We start from the raw sequence: 12,887 nt of genomic DNA, 5'->3' as shown, positions 1-12,887 counted from the left end.
AAAACCAGTGCATAGCACAGTGCATGGTACAGAACAAATGCTTAATAAATGTTGATTGATTGATTGAACCCATGGCTCTATCACTTAACTCATTCCTGTCATTAACAATGCCTTGATTTGAACTTACTAACTTTTCTTTAAAGATTAAAGACATTTTGTTTTGGTGCCAAATGTTTTGAGGTTATGAAAGAGAAAAGAAAGAAGGAAGGAAGGAAGGAAGGAAGGAAGGAAGGAAGGAAGGAAGGAAGGAAGGAAGGAAGGAAGGAAGATAACAAAGCCTAATACATTCTCTAGAATTTAGCTATGAATCACATACTGTTTCTTTCCCTTCTCTCCTCCCATAAAAATGTAAGCTCTTTGAGAAAAGGAACTAGTTTGTTTTTGGCTTTGTCTACCTTATAGCAACAATTATCTTTCTTTAGAGGTTTAATAAAAAAGAGTAGCTAACTATTGTGTGGGACTCCATTTTGTTACCTTAAATTTTTTGTTAAAATATTTTAAAGGTGTATCAGCACTTTGTTTTGGATTCAGTAAATAATTAGGAGGCAATGTTATATAGCAGATAGAGAGTCAGTTTTGGAGACATGAAGACTTGTGTACAAATTCTACTATCAATACAAACTATCTGGGCCAGCACAGTAAAATCAATTAATCTCTTAGAATCTAAAAGGAGTTCCTCAATCTAATCAAATCACAGGTCCAGAATACTAGATGCTTATTGAATCTGCTAGGATGTGTTTCTTTGGGGGACATAGAATGAAGATGGGAAATTATTTTGGCAGGTATAAGCACCTTCGGAGAACAATTTGAGAGAAATATGCAAAAAATTCTAATGTACTAGTGGAAACAGAACCATGGAAAGTGGAATTGGTTTAGTGACTGATAATCTTTAAATCTCCATGTTGTTTAGCTTTCACTATTCCCTTAGAAATAAAGATGAGAAAGTCCAATAGAACTTTCTGACAATTTTCAGAAAATGATATCAGTCAAATTGGATGGAGACTTCAAACATATTCTTTCTTTCTTTTGAATGCCTATGAATTCCATCAGATGCCATGGAAAGGGAGGGAAGAATCATAACAAATAAATAATATGAGACAGAAGAAATGTGATATTATCAAAAAATAAAATATTGTCTAAAATCCACTAAAATGAAATAAAATATAATTTTAGATTTTGTAATATTTCCTTTTTTTTAGTCTGGACCAGTGATTTCATCAGTTCAGGGAACTGTCTGTGGTACTGAGGAGGTAATTGACCCTGTTACAAATATATATCAACAGGTGAATTTGTACCTCAGTCTTGCTGGCTCCAAGGCTGGCCCCCTCTACTCACTATACAACAAAAGTATTAATTTAAAAAAATAGTTATTTCAGTGTAATACAAGAAAGATTCCCACAATAGTTAGCTAGTCTTTTTTTTTTAAATAAAGTACCCAAATATTTATTTCCTCTCTCCATACTGTATTCTAGTACCCGATAGTCTTTGTGATTCAGAAATTCTCCCTAAAATAATACTTATCAGTATCCTAATGAAAAATTTTCAGTGGCTTTCTGCTATCTATAAGGTAAAGCCTAAATCCTAATCTAGGTAGTCAAACCTCCCCATCCCCAACACATACATGCACACGCGCGCACGCACGCACACACACACACACACACACACACACAATTTGATCCCCTGTGCAACTATCTCAGTAATTTTCCTTGTGGGAAGATTGGAATTGTCCTGGACCACAGAAAATAAATAGTTTAGGATTCAAAATTTATCTTAGATAGAGGTTGTCCACTGTGCACCATGGGAACAGAAGCCTATTGAGCAAATTCTGGCAATGTTAGCCACCTGAAGAGTTTGTTTTACATATTTTAATCATATGCATCACATGAAAATATGAAATATGACTAAGTCACTCCTCAATAAACTCTGATGGCTCCTAGTTGCTTCTAGAATCAAATATAAACTTCCTTGTCTGACTTTAAAAGACCTTCACAATCTGGTCCAAGCTTAATTTTCAACCTCACTGTATATTACTCCATTTTCTGTACTGTGCACTCCAACCAAACTTGCCTTTTCTCTGTTCTGCAAACACAGAACTTCATCTCTCATTACCATACATTTCCACTGATCATCCACCATTCCTGAAATACTTCTTCCATACCTTCATGTCATAGAAACCTCTTTTCCTTAAAAATAAAGCTCAAGCACTATTTTCTGCATCTCCTCCTACAAACCCCCTCCGTGCACTAATGCCCACTTTCCCTCACTACTTTGTGTTTATTTTGTTTTTATTCTGTAAAATCCCATGGAAGACAGAATTTCAGCTGAGACTTCAAGGAAGTCAGGGAAACCAAGAGGTGGAGATAAAGAGTGAGAGTATTCCAAACATGGGGGATAGCCAGTGAAAATGCCCAAAGTAGGGAGATAGAGTGTCTTATTCTAGGAATAGCAAAGAGGCCAGTGTCACGTCTCAGTGTGCATGCTTGGGTGTAAGGTATAGTAAGACTAGGGGTGGGGAATTGGGGCAGGTTATAAGAACTGACTGTTCATCTTTGGCTGGTACTTATATACACTGATTTTGGCTATTGGCTACATAAACTAAACAGTTATGTGGAAAAAATGAGCCAGTCTATTCTAAAGTGTAGCAGCATCTCTGGAATGCATGAGCATGTCTGGTCTTTAAATCAGTCACTGTGGTTTGGCATTCATTGTCTCACTGGAAATGAAAACTAAGGAAATCAGATAGACATTTTTTCAGAAAATCTCATTGATTTAATATGACGTAAAGTCAATAAGGAATCGTAATTGTAGATCTAAAAGGGTGCTAAAAAGATATTTAGTCCAACCTCCAACCCCAATTTTTTTTACAGTTGAGGAAATTGAGTCCCAGAGAGGTAAACTTGCCGCAGTTCACACTGGTGGTTACTTGCCTCAGTTTACACTGGTGCTTAATAATAAAGGAAGAATTTGAACTCAAGTCTTCTAATGTTAAGCCAGTATCTTTGTTAACTGTGATACCTTCAACACGAATCCTCTGCTTGTGTTACATCTCTTTGTCAGCCTACTAAAACCTATGAATTTCTTCTCAGAATAATGTTTTTAAAAACAAGAAAGAAAACATATTATAAAGAAAACAATTATATTGAAATAAAGTTATAATTTTTCCCTTCCAAGTTCATAGACCCTTGGGGGAGGGGAGGGGTGGCTATAGACTCCAGGTTAAGAATCCTAGAAATAAAGGAAGTCTGGGTAATCTGTAATGATTAAAATGAACCAGAAAAAAAAAATCTATCCCTGTACTGTGAACAATGGTTTAGCCATAAGCAAACTTAAACATGAGAAAAGTGTCCTGCGTATCTTCTACTCCAAGGCATGAGTCCCAAATCAGGAATCTCTAATGGCAGGAACAATTGAACTCTTATCCAGAGCGCTCTCCTTGACACCCCACAGTAGTACTATACAAATCTTCCATGTAATACAATATGACCCCCTACCCCCACCCCATACATGCTGTCTCTGTTCACTATGCCATTCCATCCCAATCCAATCATGCTGTCCTGCTTTGTAGCTTCCTCTTGATAATATAATCATTATCTCAATGGAGCCTCCCTCCCCCAAATTCAGTAAGGAATTTGAAGGTACTAATCATGGCAGTGGGTTGTCTGGTTTTACATATCTTACACAGGTCCTCAGGGAAAATGTAGAGTACCAGGACAGTAAAAATATCACCAAGGATTTCGATAGCAACTTCATGCTTGAAAAGCTCTGACAGGATTCAGGATCAGTCCCTGCCAAATATACAGTGACCAGGAGATAAGCATGCAGTGTACATAGTCCCTAAGTTCTAGGTTGGTGCTAAAAAGGGTCAAAGAGAAAGTCAGCATCACGGAAAATTCACACATGGAACAGAATATAGTAATGATCATGAGAAAACCTTTGCACACTAATGGTCAGGGCTCATCCTCCCTCCTCCTCCCCCTAGATACGTGAAGGACAATTAAGAAGGCTCCCAGTCTTCTGGATGCCTATTCCAGTCTTCACTTAGCTCCAGGCCTCTTGCAGTTCACTTATCTTTAATAGATCTCATCCCCATTAAATTTAATTGTAACCAGACTGTCTTTGCTCAGTAGTAAATAGAAAGAATGAATGCCACAGTCTTTAATATTCAGAAGGCATTGAGGAGGCTGACTCCTTACTAAAGTATAATGGCCAGCTCCAAGCTTCACAAAGAGAGGCCACAGAATTTGGAGAATGTTCAGCAAGGACCCCTAATGGTAATCTGGCAGGTTGAAGAATTCTACTTAGCAGGAAAGCTGGAGTTACTTAGCCCAGAAAGGAGAGGATTTAGGAATGATTTGTTACTGTTTTTAAATATTTAAGACTAGCAAACATAGACAATATGGTGTGCTGGAAAAATCACTAAACTCTGAGCCAAGAGACCTATGTTCCAGTCCTGGCTCTGTCTGGCAGTCAGATGAACTGGGATTCAGCCTTATTTGGCCACTGCTGTGGAATGTTGGGCAAGTCACTAAACTTCTCTGGGTCTCTACAATGAAAAGAAGGGCTTGGACTAGGTGACTTTATAGGTTTTTTAGCTCTAATATTTTATAATTCTATAATTTTATCTTTTTTTTCTATGGAGGACAGAATAGAGAAAGCTAATTCTGAACATCAGAACGGGTTACAAATAATCAATTAATCAATTTATTAAGATGCTTTTATGTGCCTGGCACTATGCTCAGAGCCAGGGTTACAAAGAGAAGCAAAATTGTTCCTGTCCTCAAGAAGTGTATATTCTAATGGGGGAATGACAAGCCTATATACAGGTGAACATAAGAAGCAAGTTCAAAGTAACCTTAAAGGGGAAGATACTCCTTAGTAGCTGAGGGAAGGAAGAGGACAAAGGTCTTATGTGGAATCATCATGAAAAAGAATTTTTCAACAATGAAGATCGTTTAATGCTGAATTAGGAGCCTGGTGAAAATTAAGGAATCTTCTGCTATGCAGGTCTTTAAAAACAGAATAAATCCTCAGCTTGTGTGGATTGGTTTAGGTGTGGTCCTGCTTCGAAGATAAAGGGATGTGCTGGATAATTTCTCGATGTCTTTTCCAGCCTTGTGATTCTATCAGTGGTTCCAGATGTCTTTTTTATTAAATCTTCAATTCATTTTAATAGATTGTAAGGAGGGACAATTATTTTACTTTTTATAGCTGTATGTGACCGTAGCTGAAATGTGATTTTTTTTTCCTACATGCAAGTCTAGACTTACTTCATAGAAAACAGTGGATCAAAAATATCATGTCCAGCCATGAGGACTATGGAATACTTTCTTTACTATAATGTATCCTATTTTCTTTACTATATAAAGCATACAATATTTTCAAAATACTTATCATGGTGACCTCGTTTCTTTAGAAGAAAACCTTGATGTGCTGAAAGGTAAATGGTTTGTACTAAATCAAGTTCTGGACAAGTTCTAAAGAACTTGTGAAGGTGGCAAAGCTTATCTTTGACTCCCTACCTCCCAGATACTTGGCATCTTCACACTAACTCCTAGCTATGTCAGATTATTCTGTGGCACATTTCACCCTATGCTGATTTGCTCCCCTTAAATTCCAAAATTTCCTGAACCATCTTCCCTTCCAATCAAACATTGCAGGTCTTTCTTATTCTCTGACTCCTGATCTCTTTTGGGTGGCAGCAAGTGTAAATGTGCTAATACATCATCCTTTCTGGTAACATTTTCACTGTATAAGACCCTTTATCTTTATCACCAATATGTTGTTATTCAGTTGTTTTTCAGTAGTGTTTGACTCTTCATGACCCCCTTTGGGGTTTTCTTGGCAAAGACACTGGAGTGACTCATTTAACAGATGAGGAAACTGAGGCAAACAGTGTTAAGTGACTCGCCCAGGGTCACACAGCTAATAAGCATGTGAGTCTGGATTTGACCTCAGGTCTTCCTGATTCCAGATCTGGTGTGCTACCCACTGTGCCACCTACCTGCTCTGTCCCCAAAGTAGTGACCCTAATTTTGGGAATTTGAGGCCCTGCAGCAAAATGGTTGGGATGATTCTTGTAGGACACATGTGGAATCATATTCAAATGTGGCTCCATTCTGCCATGTGTGGGCTCAACTTGGTAAGCTCTGGTTGTATGGTGAGGAGTAGAATCTGAACTTGGGCAGATCATAGATTTAGGGCTGGAAGAAACCTTAGAAGTGACCTAATCTAATGCCCTTATTTTCTTCTCTGAGATAAATGAAATGAGACCCAGAGAGATACTTACATATGTTCACAAAGTAGTATATGCCAGCACCAGGATCTGACCTTGGGCTTTCTGACTCCAAATTTATTGCTGTTTCCACTATATTTATATCATGCTACTTCCTATTTAAAATGCTTTTATCCAATATTTTCTACTGGTTTAAGTACCTATATAAAATTATACATTTATAAATCTAACCTACTCAAATTAATCATTTATAGGCCTTTTAAAAAAAATGAATTTAGTTCTTCAAATAGCCGAGTGAAAAAAATGAGCAAGTCTGATTCATTAGACAATGATATCTAACACAAACTTGAGAAGACTCAATAATTATTTCTCTGTAGTAGAGAATTTAATTTTCTTTGGCTTATTCATTAACAATAAAAAAAGATTTATGGTGAGTTTCAAACACCATGTATGACAGATGATTCTGAAAATGCCCATTTCCTCCCCCAATGCATTCACTAGTGAATCAAAAACTCAATTAAATTTGTCAGAAATTAATTCTACACCCCAGTTAGATTTTCCATAGAACACATAGTTCCTTGAGACCATAAAGGGAGGACTATTTTTAGAAGAGCTTATTTAAGTGTGTCAGCAAGATATTCTGACATCATCCAATTAATGGCAATCCAAAAATTTAGCATTGCTCTGGTCAGTAGTTGTTACATTCTCTTCTTTTCTCTTCCCACAAAGGAGGGAATGGAAGCCAGAAAATCACAGAGCTCTTTAGACAATGCATTTTTCCTTAGAAGTGTTATTTTTAAATGGTTCTTAAAAATAGCAAAAAAAGAGTAGAACTGATTAGGGAAACATCGCCATGCTACCTAGAGATCGGAATTAATTACATAATTGTCCTAGTGGGAAAGCAAAGGACTAATATAATCAATATAGTTAGAATTAGATGAGAAAGCTAATTGGAGAAAAATCTTTGTAGCATATTTCTCTAATGAAATTCTAATAGTCAAGATGTAAAGGGAACTGATGCAAATATGTGAGAAAAGCAACCATTCTCCCAGTGGATAAGGAGTCAAAGGACATGAGTAAAAGACAGTTTTCAAATGAAGAAAGGTAAGCTATCAACAACAATATGGGGAAAGGCTCCAAATCATTAATAATAAGGGAAATGAAAATTAAAACAATTCTGAAATTCTATCTCATATGCATCAGATTGATGATGAAAGATGAAAATGGCGATTGTTGTTGACGGGGCTACAGAGAGACAGATATACTGATACCAATCATTCTGGAAAGTAAACTGGAACTAAATCCTGAAAGTCAATAAACTTGTCTACCTTTTGATCCAGTAATAGTACTATTAGGCATATACTCCAAAGAGGTCAAAGATTCATATATACAAAAATAGTTATAGCAACGCTTTGTATTGTAGCAAAAAAATGGAAATAAAGTGGGTATGGAATGAATGACTAGACAAATTGTGGTATATGAATAACTAATGCAAAAAAATTCAAAGAAGCTTATTATGATTTGCATAAACTGATAAAGAGTCAAATTAAGTGGAGTAGGAGTACAACTTACACTATGACCACAATAGTTCAAGAGAAAATAACTCTGAAAGACTGCAGAACTTTGAGCAATGCAGCAACCAGTTTTATCCTTAGAATATGGGTGATATAACTCATCATTTGTCTCCTGTCAAAGAGGTAAATCACTCACTTGAGAATGAAGTACAATGAATGAAGAATGAAACACAATTTCAGATACAGTCATTGTGTTGATAATATTTGTTTGTTATATAGGAAGACTTCTACTTTATGGAAGGCAGGAAAGGGGAATGAATAAGTAGTGATAGAGATTTTTTTTAAAAAAAGAAAGAAAATAACATCAATAGAATATTTTTAAAAGCACAGAAGAAAACAAAAACTTCAGAAAGGAACACAAAGTAATTTTTTTATAGTGTGTTAAATTTACTATACAATTTTTTTTTCCAATAAACTATATGTACCAGAAATCATCGTCATGAACAATCATTTGTTAAGCATTTCCTGTGTGCCAGGCACATAAATTCATTATTTCAAATACAATTCTCTTTTTGTATATTAAAAGCTTCGTGCTTACTAATAATTAATTTCATAAATTTTTTAAAAATGAAAAGCAAAGCAATAACCTGAGATTTTAGATTTTAAGCCTGAAAAGACTTCAGAGGCACAGGTCTAACCCCCTCGCTTTATAAATGAGTAAACTGAGTTCTACAGAGATTAAGTGATTTGACCAAGACTACTCAAGTATGAAAGTGTCAGAGTTGGAATTCAGGCCCAAATCCTCTGATTCTCTTGTAATAAATTCTAATCTGTTGAGCCAACTGGCCCATTTAAATAGCCTTTCTTCACTTGGGATGTTGAGTAACTTCTGAGGCTTGGCTTGCATGATTACATTTGTGGAATAGGAGAGATGAAGTATTACTCCTATGAATAATATTGGAAGCAAAGGATTTAGAACTGGAAAGGCCCTTAGAGAGATACTCCGGTAGCATTAGGAAAAAACTACAATAAATCAGTAGAAATTACAGAGAAGCAGATTTTGGCTCATTATTAAGGCAGCTTCTTAACAATTAAAGCTATTCAAAAATGGAAGCGTTGGAAATGTTCAAATGGAAGCCAGTAATATCCAGTCACTCTTTGGAAATGAGAAGAGATTCATTATTCAGATGGGAGGTTGAACTAAAAATTCTCTGAGATCTTTTTCAACTCTATAATTCTTTGATTCTAGAAACCCATCAGTCATCAGAGCTTGGAATCTTGTTATTTGTTCCTCTGGGACCCAATGCTCACCACGCAAAAGCAAAACAATCACCAAGCCCAGGAAATATTGGTTGCAATAGCTAACCTCGTAAGAAAAAGTCGTTTATTATTTACTTTCAGCAGAAATAAGTAACTTTTATTTTCTTCAATCATCTGAACCACTTTTTATAATCAAGCACAATAGAAATACAGTATTTTTCCTTCTTTCTTCCTTTCTTTCTCTTTGTTCTTTTATTTCCTTTCTTCCTTCCTTCCTTCCCCCCCCCCCTCTCTCTCTCTCTCTCTCTCTCTCTTTCTCTCTCTCTCTCTTTGTTTCTTTCTCTCATTCTTTCCTATTTCAGTGAAGTAGCATTTCACTGACTCTGCTCGCCACTGTTTCAGATTGAAAAACTCCACCAACCAAACTTTGCCAAATAACCTAATTGATGCTATTACCTCTGTAGCCCTAGCTGCTGCATCTACAAATGTCATTTGACAATCACTCCTTCTAGACGTATCATTTGGAGGGACCTAAATTCTGACTTTTTTTAATGTTTTCTTTTCAGCTGTGCTTTTTTTCAGCATTGGTCCTACCTCAGCACTTGAACACCTTTTTCATCATAGTCTGATCTCTAAAAAGTCTAATTTGATTCTTTAAATTAGAGTTTTGAGTATAGAAAACAGGCCTTTACATCCCAATTCAAGTCACCCTCCTTCAATAAATAAAGAAAATTTTGTACCATCCTACAGAGCCTAATAATTTATCAGAAAGAATATGCTTTACTTTTGTACAGGAAATGGAAAATAAAACCTCACCAAATGGAAACAGCTCTTGGAAATAGCTTTCAAAAGGGCAGGGCTAAAAACTGATCTAGTTACTTGTCAATTGCATTATGGAGATGTGACATCAGCAGTAGGCTAGCTTCATCTACCCTTGGCTCACAGCCCACCCTTCCAATAAGGTTTATATAAGCAAAAAGCCTATTCTGTAAAGATATGACCATGTCTAGTCAGAAATCTGAGCTCTAAAACCTAATTAAGCAATTTTCCACCAATCTAGTTAACGAGTACTGAACCAAATACCACAGAAACACCCGGATGAATGCTGATTGACACAATAATTCGCAGCCAAGATTTGCCAATGAATCCTTTCAGAGACAATCTGATTGAGTCTTTTTTCTCTTTAGTTCCCTTTGTCATCCATTTGATGGATAGTAGTATATCATTTCTAACTCTAACTTTAGACAAGGGAATGCTTTTAGATTCTCAGAAACAATTTTACTCATTTTCTTGAATTTAAGTGACATTGTACATCTTTACCTGGTGAGTTGTGCTCATTGAGAATCACAAGGGATGCTGGTGTGGGCCTTCTTTTCCTGATCTGTGAAAACAGAGACCAAACCAAGGTCAATAAAAAGCGGCTTCTGCCCCTGTTTCTGTAATCCACATATGTGTTATAATTTCATGCACAAGTCTTCTTGGCAAAGAAGGTTTGGCTCAAGATGTACTATCATCAGTTCCTAACAGCAGTTTCTTCCCTGAGAAATCACATGCCGTCGTATATCATATCACTCTAAGGTATGGATCCTTAACCTGAGGACTGTGGACTTTTTAAAAAGCATTTTGATAGCTGTATTTCAATATAATTATTAGTTTCCCTAATCCTATGTATCTTATTTTATGCATTAAAAAACATCGTGAAAAGAAGTCTTCACAAAGCTTCACAAGCCAGCCACAGGAGTCTGTGACACACTCAAAAAAAGGATATGAATCCTTGCTCTAGAATAAAAATGGTGAAAGCATCAAAAACTGCAACTGAAAAAAATTCAAATATGGAAGTTGTGACAGCTTAGTAATAACAAAGCTATCTTCAGTACGTCCTAATGCTGAGAGGTAGTCTAAAGATCTACTATCCTTACTTCTAAGAAGAGTTAGGACTGAGCTTGTTAAAAATCAGATTTCTATAGATCACTAGAAAGAGTAATTCTCTTCATTGGTTTCTTCAAGCTTCCCCTTCCTAACATTATACTTACCAGAAATGACTTTAAAAGGGTAATCCTTCAGTGAATATAGACTATGGTGAAAACTATCATTCTTTTTCATTGATTTGGCAAATTAAGAGTTTCTGGGGATACTTAACATAGAATTTTTTATATTTTTATTTTATTTATTGCATTTTCCCTTTCAATTAAATCTCTAGCTTATGCAGGCAAATTCTGTGTAGACATGTCAAAAGAACATGGATGGAGGGCTTAACAAATGATATCTGATCAGGGCAAGATTCCTGTTGGATTCAACATAGATGCCAATTCATGGTGTGATTTATCTAGTCAGAGTGACCTACTGAAGGTTTTTCAAGTCTAAGAGGAAACTATGGACTCCAAGTTCAGTGAGCTTGTTTAAATCACTTATAATATATGTTAATGCTGTTAAGCTCTGGGAAAGCAGTTTAGAGAAAATTTAGTTTTAAACCTTTATAAGGAAATGGATTGAGTAGGAGATCCTGACTAGCTCTCTGCTTTTACCTCAAACCTAATTATAGTTTTAAAATCATCCTTTAGCTGGGATGTTTGTATCAGTAGAGTAAACAACACTGCCTATGAAAAAGGAGGGATAAACTTCAAATGATGAAGATGTCAGTGAATTCTATACACACACTCACTTGCTTTCTTTATATTGGTATGTTTACCTATACTTCAAATACACAGATACTGAAAAGAAAAAAGGAAAAGATAGTGAGATGTAAAATATTTTCTTTAAATTACTTGAGCACATCAGTAATTATATTTACATTAACTCAGTTTACTATTATATCACTCATATACACACTTGATTAATGTTTTTCTCTGTTAAACACAAATTAAAATGTGATACAAGCATGTAAGTAACAAATACTGCATTTTTCCAGCAATGTGCTCTGTATTAAAAATCTTCACTGTTCCAAAAATCATTTGTTACTAATCTCTAATTCAGAGATTTCTTCAAAAATTGTGTCTCAGGTGTTCCTCCTGTTCCATTAGTAAGTACATATACAAACATACACACACACACACACACACATACATAAATATTTGGATTTCAATTAAGTGACAAGTCTATTTTCTCAAGTGCAATTCTATTTTTATAACAAATGAAGTATTCTATTTTAACCCCTACTCCTCCCCCTAGGCAACCTAAATCTGAAAAGATTTAGAAACCTGTATGTTTCTGGTGCCCAGATCCTGAAAGTCACAAAAGTATGAAGGCACTCGACAAGCAGCTGTGCATGTTATTTTTAAGGAGAAGGCACCCCCATCCCTGTATCCCCAGTTATTGGCCCCCTTCCCTTACCTGCTCAGCTGCCTCAGGTGCTATCTGACTCTGAAATAAGGGCACAGCAAACTGGATCTTTTTGGGACTGTTGGGCTCCATAATAACGATGGGGGTGATCAGAAGTGCAAAGAATTCAGAAGGATTTAAAGAGAGTGATATCTGGGATCCTGACTTTCCTTGGGCACAGCACCCCCTCCAAACCACACAGACAGCTTCTTAATAAACAGCTGTGATTCCAGAGTAAGCAAGTGAAGTCTTCTGGGCTGAGGAACTCCTTTCTTCAATGTCCACAGCAATGCCTTGCCTGCCTCCCCTTACCCCCACTCTCCCAATCCCTTAGATCCTCTCAGCACAATGCTAAAAGGAACAATAAGCTAATTGTGTGCCTGTTCACTAATACACATGCCAAGCATTCACTCAGCAGCTCATTGAAAATGCAATACTAGCCCTGAATGGCCTGCTGCCCTGGGATTTGAAAAAGATCTATCCAGTATACATTACTAACCGGCTGCTCAGATGTGCAGTGCAAGCTCCCTCTGAGTATTGCAGTGATGGGCCATTCATTATTG

General features: G+C 36.3%; 1 protein-coding gene across 3 annotated transcripts in view; it reads right to left on the bottom strand.

Annotated features, from left to right (window-relative positions):
- The window catches only part of PPP1R1C (protein phosphatase 1 regulatory inhibitor subunit 1C), a 190,120-nt gene extending 177,454 nt beyond the window's left edge, over positions 1–12,666 (bottom strand). For 2 of the 3 annotated variants that reach the window (XM_072612571.1, XM_072612574.1), the window contains exons 1-2: positions 12,337–12,624; positions 10,327–10,387 (exon numbers count right to left, since the gene is read on the bottom strand). In XM_072612571.1, the coding sequence (XP_072468672.1) occupies positions 10,327–10,387; positions 12,337–12,417 (142 nt within the window). In that variant the 5' untranslated portion in view covers positions 12,418–12,624. Of the gene's footprint in view, positions 1–10,326; positions 10,388–12,336 lie in introns of all 3 variants that reach the window. The other variant, XM_072612573.1, reaches the window with a different exon arrangement.
- Between the last annotated feature and the right edge of the window lie 221 nt (positions 12,667–12,887).

The sequence above is a fragment of the Notamacropus eugenii genome, chromosome 5 (genome assembly GCF_028372415.1).
Source record: "Notamacropus eugenii isolate mMacEug1 chromosome 5, mMacEug1.pri_v2, whole genome shotgun sequence".
Taxonomy (NCBI): domain Eukaryota; kingdom Metazoa; phylum Chordata; class Mammalia; order Diprotodontia; family Macropodidae; genus Notamacropus; species Notamacropus eugenii.
This window is presented reverse-complemented; position numbering and strand designations above follow the sequence as displayed.